The sequence below is a fragment of the Lutzomyia longipalpis genome, chromosome 2 (genome assembly GCF_024334085.1).
Source record: "Lutzomyia longipalpis isolate SR_M1_2022 chromosome 2, ASM2433408v1".
NCBI classification, from domain to species: Eukaryota; Metazoa; Arthropoda; class Insecta; order Diptera; family Psychodidae; genus Lutzomyia; species Lutzomyia longipalpis.
Genome location: NC_074708.1, coordinates 17,139,143 through 17,162,900, shown reverse-complemented (window position 1 = coordinate 17,162,900; position 23,758 = coordinate 17,139,143). Strand labels below are relative to the sequence as shown.

The following is a 23,758-nucleotide window of genomic DNA, read 5'->3' as shown; positions in this document are numbered from 1 at the left end:
GGGAAATCATCTGTATCCAATGAAGGCAAATTAATTTACGAATTTTTAATCATTTATGACTTATTTTTAGTATTTAATTCAAAAAATTTTGTAAATAAAAAAAATGTATAACCATTTAAAACGTAAAGCGTGTACTATTTAGAAGACAATCCTTCCCTTCATCGGGTACAAAAAGTTTACTGAATAACAAAAAATTAATAAATATATTAGGGGAGACCGGGGCTAATAAAGTCACTTAAGGGTTTAGAAAAAGCCTAAAATATCGTATTTCCTAGCTAGATAGAACAAAATGATCTGAGAAAGAGTTGTAGGGCAGTATATTTCCTAAAGAAATGAGCTATACATTTCGCTTTATCTATTTGGGAAATATGATATTTTGAGATTTTTCTAAACCCTTAATTGACTTTTTTAACCCCGGTCTCCCCTACCTACTTTACTTTTTTTTTAATTTCCAGACCTGATGAATTTAGAAATTATCTTGAAAATACGAATGTAATTTCAACATATTCCGGAACAATTTGCAGGAGATTATTATTTTTCCTAAATATTATAGACGCAATTCTATAAGATGATAAAATAACCATAGTTCATTATTTTATTTAAGAAAAATGCTCATGATGTTTAATTTAACCTTTTCAGGTCCATTGGGTCATACGCTGACCCAGACTCAATTTTGAAAATATTTCATTTTGTATAGTCAATTTTTAAACCTTGAGTTCAAATTACTACAAGATTATGCCTTTACAATCCCTGATCATCCCCAAGAACTCACAGGATCAGGAAGATCGAAAAACCAAAAATTTTTGTGTTGGAATTTTTTGCCAAAATTGTCTTATTTGAGCTCAAAGGAACCCACAAAAAATATTTTTAGTTCAATCAGCTCGCTAGATTGATTGCGGACCTGAAAGGATTAACTTCCTATTTTTTAGGATTCATCTTAAATTTTGTTATAATAAAAAATTATCTCGCTCTTGTTGATTTAATTTAAATTCGGATCCTTTGACAATTCACCTTGTTTTTTTTGGAAAATAATTCATGAATATTTATTTGGAGTAAATAAATGAAGGAATGAATTAAAATTGATTAAAAGGGCTCGATGTTCAAGCTCAGAAAATTTTAATTCATATGAATAAATTTTCCATCACTGAAGATACGTAGAAAAGGATAAGGTTGGAAAGAATATGCTCGTCTAAATTCTTTTCCAGTGTATAAAAGTATTTATTGAAGTGAGTTAATTTTTCTTTTATTTTCTATTGATAAATTTTTATTTTATCAATTGTTTTAAATCAGCTAAGCTCATTTATTTAGAATGAAAGTAATTTGTGTAAATTGTTAAAAAATTACAGGAAATGATTAAGTCTCTCCTCATATTGTCGCATGATCGCACAACCGTGACTACATACTGTCGAAAACAACTAAATTGTCGATCACAAAATGTATAGTATCAAGTTATGTGCGTAGGGGAAGACGGGGTAATTTGGCCACTTTGGCAAAGTCATTAATGGGAATATCTCAAGTATGGTAAATGCTAGAAAATCCATTTCCCCACAGTTTTTACTCCCCATAGAGATAATCAATCGTACCAAGTTTGAGGAAAATCCGATCATTAGATTTTCTTTTATTTGATAAAAATCATTTTTTCACTTTTTCAAGTGCTTTTGGCATTTTGAATGTACGTCATTTTCGAACAATTTTTAACTCTTAAAAATTAACTTTTAAGCCATTAAGGGTCATTTATCCATCATAAACACGATAGTGACATCCATTTTCCGATATCGCAAACAGATTTTCCTGTGGAAATGGTTTTATCCGGAAAATTGGAGTGGGGTAATTTGGCCACTTGAGTTTTCCCGGCACATTTTCCGACGCACAATTAAGATATTTATTGTGGTTGTGCCTTTTAATGTTTTCTTACAGATTATAAGCAAAGTAGGATAAAAATTTTTAACTAAAAAAAGAAATTTACGATAATTTGAAAAATGGCCTTTTTTAGACTTTGTCCGTTTATGGTTCAGAAAATGTTAAAGTTTGAGGCTCTGTTAAATATTTTTATCTGGCAAATTACTGGAAATGAATCTTAGATAAATATCCTATCTTCCAAAAAAATAATCGAAAAAATAAATTTTTTTTATTGTCCAAAAATTTTCATGTTTAATAATTTGTGCGCCAAAGTGTCCAAATTACCCGTGCTCGGGGTAATTTGGACACTAAGCTAAGGGTCCAAGAGAATGGAAAATTCACCCATTTCTCATCGAGATAGAGAAAAGTGTTATATGGGGAAGTTGTAGGCCGGAAAATTTCCTACAAAATAGGGCTATTTGGTTTTCTTCATACTACCATACTTGCTTGATATATTCCAAAAACCCCCAAAGTGGCCAAATTACCCCGTCCTCCCCTACATAAATCGCTACTACGCCTTGTAGCACCCATTTCGTGTGAATTGGAAGCCTCTGGCGGCCAAAATCGCGCCGCAAGTGCCTCTACATTGCTAGTGGAGTCGCCCAAAAGCTCCCATTTAGCTTTGAAAGAAGTGTGAGAAGTTGTATTGAAAGCATATTCGTCGTTGTATGTAGTCAATGTATGATATGACGAAATAAACTTTTAGTGGGGATGCCGATGTTGGAATTGCGCCACATGCTGGACGCGGTACGGCACACGCAAAAGAAATCATCGGCAGTATTGTGTCAGTGTTGAAACTGTGCGAATAGTCCATGGACACATCGCACGTTCGTGAATCTCTCAGCTGTGAGCCACTTATAAAAGTCCCCAAGAAATATTTCTATTGAAAAAAAAAAAACATCAGGAGATTTGGCATTGAAAAATACGTTTTTTCTGTGTGCGCATGCTTAATAATAAATTCTTGTGAATTAAAATGTCGAATAGTGAGTAGTTTATTGCATTCTCCACATACTTCCTCATGAGTAAAAAGTACTTTTCTTGTGAAATATATTGCCAATCTGATGAAATTTTTGCTTTTTTTCCACGAAAAATTAACAATTTCCGTTGTGCCATTTTTTCGGGGGGTTTATCATTAATTAATTCTCGCGCGCGGGAAACTGTTGTCGCAATCACGGACACAGAGTTCAATCAATTTATGTTTAATTCATTACACACAAAAAAACCTAAAAAAAAAAAACATACCCACTGCAGTGAAATGTTTCTCCGAATTTTTCCATAGTTGGCTGGAACGTCAAGGCGGATGGCGCCGAACGACCGATTCAACCCACACCCACTTGTCCGCCCCATCAGGCTGTTGCCGCCAATGTCAATGCTGACCCCACGAGTCAGCCACCACCATCGTACAACTCCCTCTACCCTCAAATTCCCAACAATCTGCCCGCGTATGTGCCACCGCAGAATCCAACACAAATCCACGGCACGTCCACCACAATCAACGCAACACCATCCTTTCTTCCCACGCAACAAATACCGAATCCTCTGAATTTGGGACAAAATATCGGAACGCAGATTCACACAGTTCCGAGTAGTCATGGCAGCAGCAGCAACACTCTCTGGCTGCCTGCCAGTGAGGGTCAAGTACCACCTGGTGCCGTGATTGGTGGCCACGAAGTTGGTGGAGAAAAGCTCTACATTGCTCGTGCACGACACTCTGGGGCATTGATCCCTGGAAAGGTATGAGGGCTTCACAATAATTATTCCTTTTAAGAATTTTCTTCCATTACCCCTCTCAAGCTCATTTTACGTACATATATTCCTCTCTCTCTAACTCACGCGATTTATCATTTGATACCCAATGCGTCTAAGGGTTAAACTAGCTTTCCTTTGATTTTTAGCATATTTCTTCAGATTGCTAATTAACCGACAAATTATTTTATAATTTAGAGAAAATACAACTTCACAAATCATGTCTAGACTATCTTATCAGTTTATTTGACTACCAACCCTCATTATTCAGTGGATTTATGTGACTCATAGGCCTTGTATTGTGCTAGATTTTGATTTAATGATTTGTTTATCAAATCATGAGGCTTTTAATTGTTTTCATTTCATTGTGGAGAAATTAGTCAGCTATATGTTATCAAAAGTTTATCAAAATACGTTTTCTTTTCTCTACAATTGATTTAGAGAGTTAAAAAAAACAATAGACTCACAACTAAAAGGACTTTATGTTTGATGTAAGACCAAGGGGAGTTTATCTGGACAAAATTATTCGGATTATTCACTAATATTCGGATAATTCGCCAAGGAAAATCAAATATAAATCTAAGCCAAAAAATGGTAATTCAAGTATAAAAAAACTTAAATCAAATTGAATTTTTCTTTTAGAGAATAAATAAAAAAAAAGCCTTTTTTCATTAACCCTCCGTAACCAAAACACTTACGTGCATTACTATAGAGTGGGTGACCGACCCCATAGAATTTTTCACGCAAAAAACCAAACTCTCGATCAAATAAGCTTTAATAGACTCCTTGGTATTCTCTAAGAAGTCTTTTGTCCATTTTATAACACAAAAATAATTTTGAAATGGATATTTTGATGAATTTTTCAATGAGTTTTTTGAGGTTAGAAAGGTCAAGAAAGGGACAAAGAGTGTCAAAGAGAAGAAAAAAAAGAATACATTTGGCCGTTACACCAATTTTTGAATTCTTGTTTTTAATAACTTTTTTTCTGGTTGTCGGATTGACTTGAAATTACACAATCTTCTCAGATAAGCAAGGAATTTATTTCCAAAAGCTTGGTTTTATACCTCTAAGAACTAAGCCACAATTAATGGAAATATAGTTCTGAGGTCGGTCACCTACTCCTCATAATACAAAGGAAGGTTAAATGGCTAAAGGCTCTATCCAATTGTGACGCCAGAAGAGACTATTTGTGACTCAAATATCTTATCATGACTCAGTTTTTGTCTTTGTTGACTCAATTTTTAACTTATTTATACTACAAAATACCTAATGTAGCTGCGAGTTTTTATTTAAGGATACATTCTTATTTGTGAAGTCAAAGAGTTTGACATATCAGTGTACAGTAAAAAAAAAGTCACGACATAAGATTTGTTGAAAGACTAAGAGATATAGATCCACAAAAAGGTTCCACACTTATTGACTGATAACATTAATGCACAAGATCATGAGTGGCAATCGTTACGAACGCCCTTAGAGGGCTATCGCCAAACCGTCTCGATTCGTAACGAGTGAATCGGAGCCTTGCAGAGATTCAGCAATCAGCTCCAAAGAGCCCAAGTGAAAAGTCAACTTCTGCATCAAGCGTAACACGCACACCTAGTGTAACAAGTAGGTCCAGTACAAGTTCGAGGCGATCGAGGCGATCTATATCAAATATCAGTGGTGATAGGAGGACAAACCAAGACCAAATGCCCGTTGTTGGTTTGAAATGCAGAGGACACAAAACAAAATGAATCAGATCTTATGTCGCCAAAAAAATTTTAGTTCTACAATAGAAGCACCAAGGCTCTTCCCTCTTGGAAGCAAAGAAGCTTTTGAAAGCTTCAATGAAATCAATGCAACTGATGAAAACTATAACAATGTGGTAGAGTACTTTAATTATTTGACACGAACTACTGCACACGACAACGTACGTGCATACGTTACCGCAGCTTTAACAAGCTCATTTAGTCGACCTGTAACTTACTATGGTGACAGGAACACTGTCAAATTCGAAGGAACCGTTCTGGAGAAAGCCATTATTGATTCATTGGGGCAATCAAACAATTTTGCAAAACCAACCAAAGAGGCAGTCACGAGGGCTGTCCAAGCTGCTCTGTCCGCATGTAAGTAACGCGATCGAAATAAAAACAAAGAAAATCAGAATAATACGATTGGTAGATTTTAGGGGACATCACTTAAGTTCAAAGTATAAGATTTTAAGTTCACATATTATAAGAAGAAGAAGAATGATGTAACAGATTAGATGTAAAAGAGAATAAGAAGAAGAATAAGGAGCCATAAGGTCTTGAGGAGTTTAAGAAGAAGCGTTAAGAGTGAATTTGTGAAAAAGCATAAGAAAAAGCATAAGGTAGAACAAATTAGTAAGTAAAAGCAATGTAAGATAAACTAAAGTAAGAATTAACGTTATAGGAAAAGCCTGAGACGTAGAGAAGAACGAAGCTGGGGTTGAAAACATATGAGAGAGAAAAATAGAGCGAGTAGAAGCAAAAGAAATCAAATATGGCTCCTAAAAGTGAATTAAGTATATAAAATTGATGTCCCCTAGGTTAAAACCCCCGCCCGACCAGCTTCTAGAATTTACTGAGAAATATAATGTGCATGAAGCACACTGAAAAATTAACAACGATATAAAAAAACGTAGCAAAGAACAAAATAAAACTAAAACATAAGAAACAAAATAAAATTTCATATTTTAATTTTTTAACGATTTGTCCTGTTTTTAAAAGCTAACAAGAGTATCAAAAAAACAATTCATGCCGATAAATTTTTGGTTATTAGTCCCAAAACTACATAGATTGAGGAACGAAACTTAAAAAAATATATACTTACATATGTATATTAAGGTCTCAACAAATACTAAATTCAAACCAAAAAGTCCTAAATACGTTTTTGGCTTTATTTTTCGGTTTTGAGTTGTTCAATTTTTGTTTTTTTTTTTTTTGAAGATTAGGTCAAATTTTCTATGTTGTGGGAGGCAAACGCGGATCTGACCTTTTTTTGTTAAAATTCCTCGTTTATTACCTTTGCTACGTTTCGGAGCTTTATTTCTCATTCCTCAGGCATTCATAATTGGAGGTATTTCTGTCAACGTTGGTTTTCATTCGGATGATTTGCCTAAAAACCAAAATATTCGCCAGATAAACACCCCTTGAGTAAGACACAAAAATTTGGCCGCTTGAATCGTGAAAAAAGTTTCAATTAATTTACTCAAATCGATGCTAATTAAACACAAATGAATTTCAACTAAAGTCACATAGAATTCAATGAAAGAGGAGTTTTTTTTTCTTTCTCTTTCCCAACATAAACTACATTATTGTTATTGACAAAATGGGCAACATATTTATTTAAACTATTCGCGTAAGAATATTCCGGATAAAGCCAATTTATTAGTCATATATTAATCGATTTATTTGAGCTTCAAGTGGCAATGAGTTGATTAAAAATCTCTTATAGATAAGAGCTTTGAGATTTTTTTGGCACTTTTTCCCCTCCAAAGCTCCCGCACTGAATAATTCTACGCAATTGAGTCAATGATTTCAATTTCGTGGGAAAAGAGAAAGAGAGAAAAAATGTAATAATGTCACTAAATTTATGCGCTTGTGTAAAATTTTAATCCTACTTACAGCTGGTCCCATCGCATCGATGCTGCTACGTGGCCTGGGGTGGACGTGAGCACGCTGTTAAGCACTACGAGGTCCTCTGCAACTGCCCTGGCAAGTGGATTCCCGCCTCGCGTGGTAACCTCACCCCACGCGCCCTCCAGGGTGGCACGTCCGAAAAGGGTGAGACCCTCTACGTTGGTCGTGCGAATCATCGTGGCTCCCAAACCATCGGCAAAGTCCATCCATCGCACAAGCTCTGCTACATTCCATACGCGGGAAAAGAAATCGGCTACAAAGCCTACGAAGTCTACGTGCCCGACAATTAACACTTTTAGATGTACTTTTTAATAGAATCATCCCACAGATGTTACAAACTTCTCTGTCAGGGCTTTTGCCCTTCTCTTATTTTCTATTTTTTTCTCTCTTTCTCAGGAAAAAAACATTTTAAATTGTCCATCTTTTTGTTTAAACATTTTTTTTCTCCACAAAATTGACCGATTCCTCTGTTTTATTGGATTTTTTCACTAGAATCTCCCTTTTGGTGGTTCTTTACATTGAAAAAATCCTTGAAATCGATTTTTCTTTGCAAATTTTGTAAACACAATTTCTTTTTTTTTTCGAAAAAAATATATACAAAATATATATTGTAAAAAAGTTGTGGAAAAAAGAAGACTTTTCAATGAGAACTGAAAAAACAAAAAGAATTCTTTACAAAAGATATACAACTGGAATAATATTCTATATATCGAGTCTTTTTTTCTTTTCGGGAAATCTTCTCAAGCTCGATTCTTTGCTGCAAATATGCTTTTCACTTACAATGAAAACTTAAGAAAATATTCAATTTTTAAACTTCTTCCCCATACTCCGGCGTAAGCTTATCAATTGTATCGAGAATTGTTGTGAATGTTGGCCGTAGAGTCTTCCTTTGTGCCCAACATGGCAACATTAATTTCTCATAAATATTTCTCGGGCAATACGGAGGCCGTTGGAGTCTGGAAACCACAAAAAAATGTTTGAAAGTTCTTGTTGAATGACGAATTTATGCGAAAGTCTCACCTTACGCCATCATTGAGAAGTTTGAGAAGAGAATCTGCACTGAGTTGTTCACCCTTCAGCAGACACGGATCCATGCCGCCCGAGAAGATCTCATAGAGCGTCACTCCGTACGACCAGACGTCCGAATGGACGGTGTAGATCATCTGCGAGAGAGTTTCGGGGGCATACCATGTAATTGGGACCTTCTTGTCGAGATCACGACACGTGTAGTATCCGTCGATGTTGACGAATCTCGCCAGACCAAAGTCGGATATTTTCAGTCTCTCATTCCTATCGACTAGAACATTTCGAGCCGCCAAATCTCGATGGACTATCTTCTGGAGCTGCAGGTACTCCATTCCCTTAATTAAGAAAAAACCAATTCTTATTCATTCACTGTTAAAAATACTTCAGCTTTTTTAACTGAAAATTTCGATCACGATCTTCCACCAATTTAGTTTGGTCAAAAATCTGGTTATTTTGACCATTTTATTCAGCGAGAGTATTTTGACTAATTAATTTGGTCAAAGATATTTAACTATTTTTTTATCGATTTTGACCAATTCAAATTCTTAAAGTACTCACGCAATACGTTCTAACTGAATTATTTAGTCAATTTCACTGAAGTTAATCAGTCGTTTTGACCAATTCAATTGGTCAAAACGACGGCTTGGTGATTTAACAGAATTATTTAGTCAATTTCAATTAAGTATTTCAGTCATATCGATCAATTCAAATGGTTGAAACGGTCTTGTAATGTCATTTTACTGAATTATTAAATCAATTTTACCAAAGCATTTCGGTCGCTTTGACGAAATTAAATGGTGGAATTCATAAACTTAAAAATAGACATTTTTATCTCTTTCTGTTCTTAACATTTGTTATTTTAACAGAAATAATTGTCAAAATCTTCCATCAATGTACTGTATTATACTTCTGTCAAAACTGATCATTTTGACTAATTTAATAGCGCGAAGATATTTGACAATTCTATTTAGTGAAAGAATATTTTGACTAATTCAAATGTTGAAAACACTTCGCGCCATGTGATTTAACTGAATCATTTTCTCAATTTCACTGAAGTACTTGTACCTTTTTGACCAATTCAAGTGATGAAAGAATTTGCCTAAATCATTCTGTTCATATCTTCCAAGTATTATTTTTTAACAATATAATTCGGCGATTTTTCTTGACACTAGCTTCTGTTATTTTGACTGTTAAAATTCTGTTAAATCGACTGTTTCAATCTGCTATAGTATCTGTTGACTAGGGCTCCGAAAAATCGAACTTTTCGAAGCTTTCATATGTTTAGGAAAAATCGAAGCACTGCAAAAGAACTGCTTCGTTTTTAAAATGTTTCGATTATTCGAATAATCGAATAAGATTCGAAGCTTCGAGTAATTTTTAGATATTCGAAGCTTCGAAGCTTTTTGAATTTTGAAATATTCGAAGCTTCGAAGCATTTTAGGTATTCGAAGCGGATGGACAACACGTTTTATAAAATGCACAATTGAGCTGTGCTTTTTTTGTGAATTTGCATAGCTTGGAGAACTTTTCTTATAAAATTATCCTCAAGCGCAAAGCGCCTTTACTTGACTGAATAACTTCTGCTTTATTAATTGTTTCATTCTGTTATTTTAACTCTTTAACTTATGTTGTTTTTAATTATTTAAATAAAATATGCATTTTTATCCTTTCATTGAACAATTTTTGTCAATTTAGCTCGTAAAAATCAGTTAAAATAAGAAGTTAAATGCCGTTTTAATAATAACTTTAGTCATTTTAACCAAAGTTTTTTAAAGAACATTTCACCTTAACTATCAAATGGAAAACGTTAAATCATTTAAAATTAAAAGAAAATAAAGAGCTACTTACACTGGCAATATCTTTGGCAAATCTCAGCAATTCAGCTGTCTTGACTTTGGCGATTTCCTTCATTTTGAGATAATTATCAAGTGAACTTTTTTCCACATATTCCATTACGATTTCCACATTATTCGGATTTTCCGTTCTACAGTCAAATATTTGCACAATATTCGGATGATTGAGTTTCTTCATTATTTTGCATTCATTCTCAAAATCAACCATCCCGCTTGCATTTTGCGGTATATTGAGCACCTTTATGGCCACCTTTAATCTGTGCGTTGAATCATTGATCTCGTGTACCTCCCCGCGGAAAACATTCCCATAGTTTCCACATCCAATTTGTCCCTGATACAAAATTTCATAGTCCTTTTCCTTGAAAATATTTTTCGGAAAGAAACCATCATCACTGCGACCCAACCAATGGGTGGGATGGAGGCCATTCGGAGTCTTAACAAGCCCATTGTGCCGATCGGAATTAATAGATAGATCACTACCCCCTGAACTGGGTATTGAATGATCACCATTCTGATGCAGACTAACCTCCTCCGTTTCAGCACTAATACCACTCGCTTGAGATTCCGTTGTTGAGACTGTTTCAACATCTGTGTAGACTATGTTGGACTTTTGCTTGATACAGTGCAATTTAATGAGAACAGACTGAGGCTTGAAGCGTAACTCCCTCTCAACCCATCCCTGACACATTATTTCGTCGTACAGCTGATCAGGGCAGAGTTTGGGCTTTGGCAGCCTCGGTGGTTGATCATTCTTGAAGCATGAAATGTAGGAAAGTGGTGAGGCGCCACGTGAGAAAATCTCCCACATTGTTGTTGCACATGCCCAAATATCCGTCTGTAGGTCATACCGTGACAAATCGAGTCCTTTGTGGTACTCCTGAGGTATCCACGGAATGCTACAAAAAGGATACAAATTAAAGAAATTTAGAAAAATATCAACAAATGATAGCAAAAGTTCTCCTTACTCGTGACACGAGAGCGACGCCTGAAAGCCCGGATCCCCAAGTCTAACGTAGATATCACCATCCGTATGACTATTACTCATAACAAACAACGAAGCACAGCGAATGTTGTTGTGGACCATATTGTGATCTTGCAGGTACACAATTGCCTTCAATAAGGAGTACACAATGTCCAGCAGGGCAGAAACAGTAACAGTTACGCGACTTAGGTACTTATTCAGTGGCCCCATGCCCGTAGACTCCATCACCATTGCAATGGGTTGGTACAGCGTAAAGCCATACATCTTCATGAGATCCGGTGAATTTAAGCTACTCCACTTATCCGCCATATGCATGAATGCCTCCAAATTGAAGTCCCTCTTACTCGGCTTCAGTATATTCAGGGAAACCTTAACTTTGCTCTTTTCATTCACAATGAAATATCCATGCATTCGCGATAGGACACCCCCTTCACGATCAACCTCCGTACTCTCATCCAATTGCAATTCACGCTGAGCATTTATCAGGAGTGCCTTACCCTGACGCATTTCCGCCACTTCCTTCACAAGCGTCAAATCAGCACGTTCAGGTGAACAGCGACAGAGCAGGAGTTTCGAGGATTTATCGTATTCCGACAGTGTAAGTCGTACGTGCTTTTCCGAAGGTACATTTATGCTTTTAGCAGCATCCAAGAGATTTGCAAATGCTGTCTCACCATTTGCATTAAGTAGATAAAATTTTCCATCCCTGTGGAAAGGAAAATTAAAATCTTCAGCCTGACTTTTGAAGGCATTTTGTCGGAGATTCATCTTTTGAATAAGTACTAGGGGACAATCGGAATTAGCAACGTGAGGGCGTTTTATGATTAAAATTGCATTATTTTTTTTGCTTAACCAGTCAATTTCACGGAAAGAATTGCCATTTTCGCTAGTTTTATTCTCAAACTAACGAACTATCTTTTTAGCTTTTGGGTATTATGAAATAAAATATGATGGACTGTAATCTAGAAGCTTTCCAGATTACTTAATTCTGACATTGGGCCTAATTCTGCGACCGAGAAACCCTTAAAATCTTTGAAATTTGTACTGAAATTTCAAAGGTCGCTAAATAAGGTCCATTTTCAGACAAATTTTAAAAGGACTCAAAGCACAGAACATTTGGTGAGCAAGATTCAAAAAAAGCTCACGCGTAGACATTTTCGTCAAAAATTACTTATTTGACCTCAAAGAAACCCCTAAAAATTATTTTCACATCATTCCACCCGCTGGATTTCTTACGCTCCTTAAGGGTTAAACTTAGGACTGTTTCTATTCGAATATCTGATAATCGATTTTAGAATCAACTGTGGTTGGTTCAAATAAATTAGATTAAATAATCGATCATGGTTAAAAAAAAACAATTAACTATTCAAAAAATTATTCAATGAAGGTTAAACAAAAGTTGATTTGTTAAATGGATAACTATTCAATTAGTTCGTTGATCACGATCAAAGTTCTTTGTTCGGTTAGACGTTAAGTTATCCGATTAGTTTTAGATCACGGATAAACGAAAGAGTTGGATCGGTAAATAGATTCAATTTAGGTTTTCATTTATCCGTCAATTATCCAAATTAGTTATCAAAATTGATGAATCAGTTAAATGATTAAAACCGTTTAAGTAATCGGTTATACGATCTAACCGAAAAGATCAACCGGTTCCAACATCTAATTCTTTGAAACTCTTTTCTTAAAAAAAATCTCAATGAGAAAATACTAAAAGAAAACTCACCTATATGTAACAGTAAAGGTCCTAAAGTCGTCCTTTTGGAAAGCAATGTCAATGAAATAGACATCGTACTGCTCTTCTGATGTACGCACAAGGAAGGATCCACTCTCATTGCTGTTCAATTGGATTTTCTTGTAGGCAAATTCCTTGCCAATTGGCCCGTGGCAGCGCATCTTTTCCAACTCCTGAAGAGACGGCGATGGATAGCCTGCACAGAGATTAACTGACCATTTGACCATGAGCCGATAGTAGCCGGATAGGCAACTAACAAAAGATTCCATACTATCGCGATCCTTGAAGGTCAGAACAAATTTCTCTCGTTCATTTTGCGTAATAATCCTCACTTCAAGGTTGTGCATTTCAATACCACTCATATTCTCAATTGTTATATTGTGCCACATATTCTTGTATGCATAGTGCACTCTAAGTCCCGGCTGATCCGCATGATACGGCGATATACGCAGCGTAACTGGACACGAATTCCTCTTGGGCGTTTGATCTCTCTCCCTGAGATAGGGTGTACTGGCTGAATATTCCTCCGTTAGGTACTCAGGTGCAATATTTGAGATCTCCGAAATGTACGACTGAATAATGTAGAAGGGATCATGATCGAATTTCTCAATCATATCCAATTCCTTCTTAATGGCACGCTTCACAAACAACATCGTGTACTTCTTCATTATCACCTTCGGAACGTACCTCTTGTAACGTCCCATCAATTCTTGCGGTGACACTTTATTCTGCACCATTTCGAGGTACATATCCGTAAGCACCAACCCCATGATTTTTCTCGAATGCTCCTCATATTGCAAATGGGGGATTTTATTCTCCAACAAGTCATGTTTAACTTGACTAAAATAATACTTGAACAACTCCTTGTCCAAGTCCTTCAACTTTGTCACATCAGGTAGCTAATAAATGAAAATGTTACAAAGTTATAAAATATTAAATTTTCCTTGTTCTCCTTTTTATTTTCTTGGCAAAATGGTATATTTACAGATGAAGGAAGTAATTTAGGAGGAGATTGTGCAAAAAGAAGCAATTCCAAAAGAAAATCAACAGCAGGAAAGAATTTAATTATCCCTAGAGCACCACCTAAAAAACTCTACAAATGGGAAGAAAAATCTCTATGAACGAATGATTTCTCTTGAATTTCTTTCTTAACGTGTCATTCCTCAAGTTTATTGGTCTCAATAATATTTAATCTGTGACGATATTTTGGATCAATAGATTTTAATTTGCATAATGAGGTAAATCCAATTATGACGGTGTTATTGCTTAATCTCTGGCGCGTATTAAAGGTTAAAGTATCAAATTTATTAAATTTTAGAAGGTGTTACTATATCTTTCTGTTCAACACTTTACAATACACTTGAATCAACACACAAATTCGGTTCATCACAACTTTTCATTGCTCCATGTTGCTGTGCTGATCTATTGGTAAACAACACACAAAAATTATGCGCGTGTCAGGAATTTTTTTTTCTGTACCTATCAATAAATTATTAAGGAAGCATTATACTAAATTAATTATTTAAAGAAACTGATTAGAGGTTTCAAAAGTAATATAATAGAGTAATTTAATTTTTTAAATTGTGCAAAATAACAGAGCTCTCACTTGAAACAGAACGCATCCCTTATTCATTAAAAAATTTTAAATTGTACAAAATAACAGAGCTCTCACTTGAAACAGAACGCATCCCTTATTCATTAAAAAAATAATAAATTCATACAAGGGAGGGTTCAAAAAGTAAATTCAATTAGAAACAAAATTCCATTGTGTGAATGATTAAAGTACGTTACGGCTCAATTTTACCTTCCCCGCATACTTTCAATTTGACATAACAAGCAAATTATCTTTAATAATAATTTAATTTTGTAGAAAATATAGAGGATGTCCCTATTTGAAAACTATTAACATCCTACACTAAAATAATAAATAGTTTACAAACAGTTCAAAAGAATTTTATATAAGGGTAGATATAGGGGTAACTAGGGTAAAATCGTGAATGTGAAAAAAAAAATAAAATCTCATAATAATTTCATAATAATTAATCCAATATTTTGGCTTTAATTTGAAAAACAAAGTTTTCGAACCTCAAAGTTAATCTGACCTCTCAACTACAAATTCAGTTCTGGCGAAATTCTCTGTAATTTTCTTTTTTGATCCAAATGCATTTTTAGATAGAGTAACTATTGCTAAACACGAATCTAATCTGAATTTTCCAACAAAAAAAATCCGAGTGTTCCCGTAGAACATTGATAGTGAAATTTACCGCTTGGGGCAAAAAGGTGCATTTGGTGTTTTTAAAAAATATATATATTTCTTAGTCAGTATAACTATTACATACAATTTAGAATGTTTAATCACTCACTATTACCTATTTTTAGTATTTTTATGAACTAAAAAAATAAAAAAGGCAATTTCTCAAATTTAACTTTTTTTTTATTTCTTGTATTTTTTATTAAAAAAAAAAGTTTTAATTGGTACACAAATCTCTCATTCTCAACAGATATTACAGTGGCTTGCTAAAATAATTTCATTAAATTAAGATTAGGGAACAAAAAACCGCAATTCACCATTTTACCCCAGAGTTGGGACAAAATGGTGAAAGTTCAAGGGTTTGGAAAATGGACTGAAAATGCATTTTCCGGTTGAGGTAGAACGAAATTGTCTTCTTTTTGTCTTCAAAGTTGTCATAGGAAAACTCAAATATTTCCATGGAACTCAGGAAAAGTTATATCCAAAAAACTCACCATTTTACCCCAGGTTCCCCTACAAAGCAACGTGCCCGTAGATTATGAACCATATTTCTAACTTTTAACATAGAAGTATGATTCATAATCATCGGGAGCGTCGATAGGTAAACCTACTGTTTAAGTTTATGCATTATATAACATCTATTCCAACTTGTCTTCTCGATGCGGAAAAATTGAAACCAAACTCCAAGTAAAACCGCAAATAAGTATAAATATTTAAATTCAATCATTATATTAACGTTATGCCGAGAGACATAAGGAAGACATCACTACATAATACCATGAAGTTTATAAACTCCCCCTTTCCATAATTAAAAAGGACAATTTATCACCCTTTAATTATTTCATAGCGTGTGTGTGTGTGTTTGGAATATGCGTTGTTCTATCCTTTGATTTAGTCGATATTTAAAAGAAAAAAAAATATTGCGTGCTCTTTTTTAATTGAGATCTTTCATTGAGTGTAGTGACTTCTATTGTTGTCTAAGATAATGGATTTTAATCAACTGAAGAAAAAACACTGAGAGTGTAGAAATCCATAGATTACCTCTTTTTAATTGCTAATCAATTAATTAACAATCACGTGAAGTATAAATAACGAACTACAACGTTGTTTGAAGTCATATATTGTTAACCTAATGAAGTATTTTAGTATGACTTTAGAATTCATTTGAAATTTGCATTTATGACTTAATTTTAAATTTCGATTTTATTCGTTTCTTTTCTATTTTTCTTCTAATTAATTGTCATTGTTTTTTAATATGAGATTTTTGAAGAGAATACAGAATTTAATTTATTTTCTCTAACAATTTCAAAGCCTGAAGAAGGAAACAAATATCTTCAAAATGTTGCATAAACGGAAATAAAAGAGAAAAACCAACAGAAGATTAAAATATTCTTTGGCTAAGAATAAATTATTAAGTTACTAAAAAAGCTTCGATATAATCTTATAGATTTGATTTGAAGCCTGTGAAGGACTCTGTCTCGATTTTCTTTTATCAATTTTGTACTTCAAAATTAATAACAAAAATCGTTTCTAGAATTTAAATTAAATGTTTTTATTTCTTCTGAAATGTAAATAAGTATTTACCTCATACATTGACCCTATTCACCCCTGTGTGATATAACAAAAAAAAAACGTTCATACTCCTCATCCCGGATCCTTTATTTTACAAACAATTCAGTCTGTGTAAATAAAGTATAAATTGATTTCAATAGACGAGCCTGAAGTGTTTAGGAATTTTTTTATCAGTGTGTTGAATCGAAAATAATAACAATTTTATGCTTTGGTCAGCAATCGAAGCATATTTCTCCATTAAAATGCAAAATAGCGCATTAGTTTGCAAAATAACATGAGAATGGGGACATATGACGGAGATACTGGGAAAATGTGAAAACCTGTTTGAAAAATTCTTTTTCCATAAATCACTACATACTTAATTAGAATATCAAAGATTTCCCGACAATATAGGGCTACCGGGAAGTCATAAAAAAGGCTAAATAAACGCTTATCACCTACTCATTGAGATGAAAATGAAAGGTGCAAAATCAGGAAGGATATTTAGGGTTCAATTTGTTGAAATAATTAAAAATAAAAAAGTCTCCTTACCTTGTACCTTATGCGGAACTCATATTTCTGCTTTGCCACAAGAGGCTGACAGGGTGCAACAAAATTCCGGGATCCACAGGGCCGGAGTCCAAAGAGAAGTTCAACAATTGGCTGAACTTTCAGCTTCCTGCAGACAAGATTGCACACAGCCTCACATGTAGCTGTTGGACAATGATCAATCGTTGCATATTCGTTGATGTTGTAGAGAAAAATCTCACTCGATGCCATTTTTTTGTTTGTTTAAAATTCAATTCAATTTAGAGCAGAAGAGTCAACGTTGATATCATTCGTGACCTCTCTCACACAAGCTAAACACTCGCGGCTCTCTTATCACTATTTTTGCAAGATGTGATCACAATTTTTGGCGGGAACAACCCAAGCCGGAGTAATTATTGCACATTAGGTGACACTTTATGCCGCTTTCGAGGCCTGATTAAAATCTGTCTGGAAATGAGGCGAACATCCTCAATTTAGAACAATTTATATCTCGTGAATTTATTTTCTAAATGACGGATATTTCTGGCATTTTGTGCTGACAATTCTCTGTAAGAAGATCTATAGAAAAAGTTCTTTTTGTTTACATAATTCCTGTGATTAATTACATTAAAAGTTGTTTTTAGTCTCAAAAAAGAAACTTCTTCAAAAATTCTTAAAGCATTTCTGCCATTTGTCGTGTGTGAAGTGAAAATTTTATTTTTATCACGTACTGGAATATTTATAGAGATAACCCAAACTAATAAATTATTTCTAATTAAAAAGAATTAAATAATAAGGAGTTATATCATAAATTCAGAGGCATTCAGAATAATAATTGCAAAAATATTTAAATTGTTATGTTTTCTGCACTCAGCATATTTATCGGTTAGTAAATGTTTTATGTGACAATAAGAAAATCTAAATTTTTGCTCCTTTATTCCCAATATCCCGATAAGTATAAGTTTCACATCTCATAGATAATATTTTACCTAAATTCTTTGACAGTTTCTCACATAAATATTTATTTGTAGGGCATGACAAAAATAAAATTTATGATATATGTACATATGCTTATCAAAAAAAAAAGCATTCAATATTTTTCGGCGAAATTCTTGATAAGCTGATCCGATAATCTAATAAAATTTTCTGTTTACTTTTTATCGCAAAAACTGGCAAATTTTCTCCCAAATATAATTGTTTATTTTGGATTTTTTTTCAATAAGAAACCGGAAGGGAAACCGGGGTAAAAAAAGTCAGTTTGGATTTTCAAATGGCAATTTCTCCCAAGTTATTAATCGGAAAAAATTAGGATGAGAAGCCCTACAAACCTTTTATAATTGACTGTAATTTGGAGGATATCCTATCAGTACATTAGGAGTTAAAAAACAAATAAACTTTTGGGCCCATTTTCCAAACTTTTGCGTATTGAGAAAAACTCATTTTCCGATACTTTTCTTTTAGCAATTTTCCAATCTGACAATTTTTCTCACTCCCAAGGTGTATTTTTACTAAATTTTAATGATTTTTCAGAACAATTGTTTGAATCAAAACATGCCTCTTGGGGTAAATATTGTCAACCATTTGTCGCAAAATGGCGTGATTGAGAAAATCGCAAAATTCTCTGTTTTAGTGAGTCAAAAAGTGAAATTCCTTGTAGCGGATTAAAAGGTGAGAAGTTTAGCTATCAACTACTATCAATCTTTCACGTGGAAAATCATTGGAAATGTCGGAAAATTCCACTGACTTTATTTACCCCGCTGGTGACTATATTTACCCGCCGAGTTTAAAAAAAGTCAGAAGCGGAAGGATTCAGGCAAAGCTCGAAAACTCACATTTCCCGGGGATATAGACAAAAGCGGTTGTAAGCCAGGAAATTTCCTAAAAGAATGACCTATCGAAGAAATTTTCTTGCCCTTGGGGAATCCTGGGATTGATGGGATTTATGCAAATTGACCTTTATACACCGGTCTCCCCTATATAAAATAGCATGAATAAAAGTAGTATAGAGAGTAAAAAAAATGCAAAAGAAAAAGATCTTTTCTAAAAAGGGCTCACAAGTGGTAGTACACTCAAAAAGCCCCTAATTATTTCTCTAGCCGGTCTTGTTTCTGTGTACGACATCAAGCTACATTTTTTTTAAATTTATTTATTCATTCATAAAGGAAAGAATTTTGTCAATTTTTTTTATTTTCTATTAACTTTTAGGATCGTTTAAGAAAATATTCCAGCAAATTTATCAATTTTTTCCTGATGAACAAAGCTCGAAAACTTAATTTGAGAGCAATAAATTCCTTAAAATAACATTTTTTCGATTATCTGTTAAGAAATCCAGCTGTCTGAAACTATTTTAGATAAAATATTCAAACGAATTTCTTAAATGAAAATTTATTCTTCATGCTAAAATCGTTTTCGTTTTAAGCGCAGAATCATTCATAGAATTATTTAGCACACAGGACAATGAAATTGAATTTTCTTTCCTCTGCGCAGTGACAATATTTTTGAATGTCTCTGTGTAGGAAACAAGAGATTTTGGATATTTTTTTTTTTTTTGAATATTTTAAATCAACTCACGTGATCCCCAAAAGATGTAACACTAAACTGATAACTTTCACAACTTTTCAGCATAAATTTTCTTCGCGACAAATTGCAGAAATTGCTTAAAATGTTATTTTTGATAAGAGCAACGTTGAAGTTTTTAGGAAAACTCGAAAGGAAGTTCTTTCGTTGTGAAGAAAATATAATTAAAGTGTGTTGCTTCTTTACCTGGCGAAGCACTATTGTGGTGTCTACGCGCCCAAAGACTGCCGGGAAGGCAGAACCACCTTGCCTTGGAGCTTCAGCTGTGGCGGGGACTAATCAATCGGCTTCCTTCGGCGATTATCCGATAGTGTGGCTGTGGCTGGAAAGTGAAGAGTTGAATTAATATCAAAAATGCTAATTTATTGAGACACTCGGTTTAGGTTCGACGAGCACGCATCGTCGGGCTGTCTGCTTCTTATTTCCATTTTCGGGAGGGACGGAAAAATGTTGTTTACTTTCCGATTCTTGGAACGCGTCGCACAACACACACGACCCTCTTTTTATTTACCAAACACCACACTATTTGTGATAAACTCTCCTTTCGTATTTTTTTTTTATTCTTTGATAACAACCATCCAGCCTCCTTTGCCCTCTTATCGGAGCTCTTTTTTTATCACCTCAAGCATAACAAAGAGGAAATTTATAAAATAAAAGAGCCCGAATGGGGAAAATGCGAAAGATAACGCGTAGATTATTTTATTAGAAGCACCGAGATTAAAATCACGAGAAATCTTTGAGAAAATAACTCAATAAAATAACAAAAATTAATTTGAGATTTTCATGTTGACGAGAGTTGCAGCTTCTTCCATTTTGCCTCCTGTCAACTCACCTTATTTTTCTGCAACCGTTTCACCCACCCCTCGGGAATTTTCCTTCGCTTTTCCACTACACTTTGCACCAATAGACAATTGGGAATGTTTTTATCAACACAATATGACAATTTATGCAATTTTTGCTGAGTTTTTCACTAATGTTTGGCTTTTTGATGCAGAGAAATGATACCACTTTGTGAATGAAACATTTTACGCACACCGGCACACGTCATACACGCACACAAATACAATTCCATGCACATACACGTGTTTCATAGATGCTGTTTTACTTGTGTTTCACCTTAAGAAACATCCAAAAAGGTTTATAAGTCGAAAAATTTAAAATCAAAAACAACAAGTCACAACAGTTAATGCTTATTTAAGATTCTTTCGATTCTTTGTAAATAGTTCAAAAAAATAAGGAAAATATTCTTTTTTAATTTTCCTAATTTGTGAAATAAAAAATTAGGATAATAACATTGAAAACACAATTTGCAAGAATACTTTTTTTTTAGTTGAGAAACCCTTTTTTCCAAAACAAATAAATTCAACTTCATATTGCAAAGAGCGCCATCTGTGGCAGGTTTTATATTGAGCAACAAGTGCCGCGTATTTTCAAAAGACTGATAAGAAAAATGAAATTTATCTTACTAATTATGCTGATTATGGAGATAAAGGGTGTACCATGGATTGTAAGAGGACAGAGATCACAAGAAGACATCAAGGAAGATGCGTATTTAACAACAGTTGAGTATCAAATGTTAATTTTCTTTGAATTTCTATTTTATCTGAACTAAAATGATTTTTTACATTAAACGCTTTAATTAAATAGTATAAATCTCTTTGTTTTATTGAAAAAATGATATTTTAAATTTTAAACACTTAATTTTTAATCAAAACTTAAATTCTGTAAGGTTTGCCAGAAAACAATATGGCGGTGGCGTCCTTTTCTAAAATTGATTAGCAAAGTAAGTAAAAAAAAAATAACGTCATATTTTCTTTAGGTGGAATTGATCCACAAATACCGATATTACGCAGAGACGCACAATGTAACAACCAAAGATGGCTACATCCTTGAACTTCATCGTATTTCCGGTGGGGATCGTTACCCGCCAAAACCCGGAAAACGTGTTGTTCTTCTTACACACGGTCTCCTCGGCTCTTCGGCAGACTGGGTGATTCTAGGACCAGGCCTAGCACTCGGGTACCTACTCTCTGATCAAAACTACGACGTTTGGCTTAGCAATGCTCGAGGGAATCGATACTCCCGCAGTCACATTTCACTTAATCCTGAAAATCGAGACTTTTGGTTATTCTCCTTCCACGAGATCGGTATCTACGATCTTCCGTCCACAATAGACTACATATTGGATGTTACTGGTCAGAGCAGTTTATTTTACTGCGGTCATTCACAAGGATCAACAACGTTCTGGGTGTTACTGTCGGAGCGTCCAGAGTACAACAGTAAGATCATCATGATGCAGTCATTTGCTCCAGTAGCCTTTATGGCTAATCCTAGGTCTCCAATTGTTCAAGCCTTCGCCCAGAATCTTCCTGCAGTTGAAATGATGTTTGCAACATTTGGAATTTATGAATTTATGCCTTCGTCTGATTGGCTCAGAACTTCTACGCAGTTGCTGTGCAGTGAAACATCTCCTGTTGCTTACATTTGTAAAAATAGCCTATTCCTTGTTGTAGGTTTCGATCCCAAGCAAATGAATTCAGTAAGTTTTGAGCAGTTTAAAGATTGATTCGTTTGAACGTTGATAGAATTTATTTTTCAGACAATTTTGCCACAATATTTGGGTCATATGCCAGCTGGTTCGTCTGCCCGTCAAGGATTCCATTACTGCCAACTGGCTATTTCCGATGGTTTCCAGCAGTACGATTTCGGAGCCATTGAGAACTTTCGACGGTACCATCAGCTTAATCCTCCGGATTACAAACTCTACAGGGCACATGTACCAACAGTCATCCATTACGCAGCCAATGATTGGATTGTAAACGTTACGGACGTAGATAAACTAACCTCAATGCTTCCGAATGTGCATCTGAAGCATTTAATTAATTTTGAAAATTTTAACCACTTTGATTATGTTATAGCAGCTGATGTAAAGCGTTTACTCTACGACATGGTGATTGATCTTTTCAATAAATTTTAAACGAATGGAGTAAATTGATTTCAATCCCTTTCGATTGGAGGAATTTTAATTAAATTGTACGAAAAAGACGTTAACAATTTAAAACTAAAAAAATAAATTTGAGGTTATGTTCATTACGTTTACTTCGCTTACAAAATATCTATGATATTTATATATTTTTTAAGACAAAAATGTATGCAATGTCATTCTGCGACCAAGAAATCTTTGATATCGCTGAAATTTCAGTACAAATTCCTAAAATTTTGAAGATTTCGTGGCTGAAGGATCCAATATTCTACAATTTAATTTTGTCTATTCTGCAGGTCTTTATCAGGCGGTTTGTGGGATATTTAAAAATTTACCTGCCTTATACTTTCGTAGTACTTTACTCATTTACTCTAATTCTATGTATATAGACAGATAGATCATATCTCAATTTGATTCGTTTACAAGATATGCTTAGTAAATATTTTCATTTTCTATTTGCCTTTGTGCATGCATAGACCTTACTACCCCCTATCTAATGCACCGGAGTAAGGCCACAAAATGCCTTTACGCACTCCTAGAGACAATATGTATATAAGTTGTTTCTCTGCCCCAAACGCCCCAGAGCAACCCCTTCATTCCACATATGGTATATCTCTCTAAATATATTGAGAGAGCGCCCAAACATCCTACACTTCATTCCCAGTTTGCAGTGTGTTTGCGAACAATATCAACCCCACACCCCCATATGAGACTCTATCGAAGATATAATGGGATACTGAAATTAGAGGAGGGTGGTGGACCTATCTGAAATATATAGGGAAACAATATAGGGTATGGTCTATTATGAAGTCGTGCGTGTGTGCTTAGGAGAAATGAATTATTTCATTACTTATCGCAACAATTTTCTTCCTTCTGGTATTCATGATGGTGCGGTGCAAAAGAAGCTCTCCGGATGAGTGGAAGAAGCGACAATTGGCCATTTGATGGCAATCTCCATAATTACATTTCGCACAGAGTTTTAATTG

At 34.4% G+C, this 23,758-nt stretch overlaps 3 protein-coding genes across 5 annotated transcripts; 2 read left to right on the top strand and 1 right to left on the bottom strand.

Moving 5' to 3' along the window:
* Positions 1-2,608: 2,608 nt before the first annotated feature.
* Positions 2,609-7,991, top strand: LOC129791032 (natterin-3-like). Its single transcript, XM_055828933.1, has 3 exons — positions 2,609-2,882; positions 3,179-3,633; positions 7,274-7,991. Exons 1-3 carry the CDS (start codon positions 2,873-2,875, stop codon positions 7,574-7,576), a joined length of 768 nt encoding a protein of 255 aa, XP_055684908.1. The 5' UTR covers positions 2,609-2,872; the 3' UTR covers positions 7,577-7,991.
* Positions 7,573-20,823, bottom strand: LOC129791031 (tyrosine-protein kinase hopscotch). Of its 3 annotated transcripts, XM_055828932.1 has the most exons (9): positions 20,622-20,823; positions 19,976-20,111; positions 17,237-17,779; positions 12,874-13,781; positions 11,131-11,853; positions 10,161-11,061; positions 8,307-8,647; positions 8,067-8,242; positions 7,573-7,936 (listed from the first exon to the last, which is right to left on the bottom strand). In XM_055828932.1, exons 3-8 carry the CDS (start codon positions 17,462-17,464, stop codon positions 8,095-8,097), a joined length of 3,249 nt encoding a protein of 1,082 aa, XP_055684907.1. In that variant the 5' UTR covers positions 17,465-17,779; positions 19,976-20,111; positions 20,622-20,823; the 3' UTR covers positions 7,573-7,936; positions 8,067-8,094. The 3 variants fall into 3 exon arrangements, with proteins under 3 accessions (XP_055684907.1, XP_055684906.1, XP_055684905.1); XM_055828931.1 differs by having other exon boundaries at positions 7,573-8,242; positions 17,237-17,791; XM_055828930.1 differs by having other exon boundaries at positions 7,573-8,242.
* A 446-nt stretch (positions 20,824-21,269) lies between these two features.
* Positions 21,270-22,766, top strand: LOC129789236 (lipase 3-like). Its single transcript, XM_055825884.1, has 3 exons — positions 21,270-21,296; positions 21,609-22,328; positions 22,389-22,766. The coding sequence occupies exons 1-3, from the start codon at positions 21,270-21,272 to the stop codon at positions 22,764-22,766; spliced, it is 1,125 nt and encodes a 374-aa protein (XP_055681859.1).
* The last annotated feature ends 992 nt before the right edge of the window (positions 22,767-23,758 follow it).

Coding starts and splice junctions, on each gene's coding strand:
- LOC129791032 (XM_055828933.1), top strand. Junction 3,634..7,273: donor GGGCATTGATCCCTGGAAAG/GTATGAGGGCTT, acceptor TCCTACTTACAG/CTGGTCCCATCGCATCGATG.
- LOC129791031 (XM_055828931.1), bottom strand. CDS start 17,464: ATGGCATCGAGTGAGATTTTTCTCTACAACATCAACGAATATGCAACG. Junction 11,854..12,873: donor ACCTTTACTGTTACATATAG/GTGAGTTTTCTT, acceptor TCCTTTCCACAG/GGATGGAAAATTTTATCTAC. Junction 8,243..8,306: donor CTTCTCAATGATGGCGTAAG/GTGAGACTTTCG, acceptor TGTGGTTTCCAG/ACTCCAACGGCCTCCGTATT.
- LOC129789236 (XM_055825884.1), top strand. CDS start 21,270: ATGGAGATAAAGGGTGTACCATGGATT. Junction 21,297..21,608: donor TAAAGGGTGTACCATGGATT/GTAAGAGGACAG, acceptor TATTTTCTTTAG/GTGGAATTGATCCACAAATA. Junction 22,329..22,388: donor ATCCCAAGCAAATGAATTCA/GTAAGTTTTGAG, acceptor TTTATTTTTCAG/ACAATTTTGCCACAATATTT.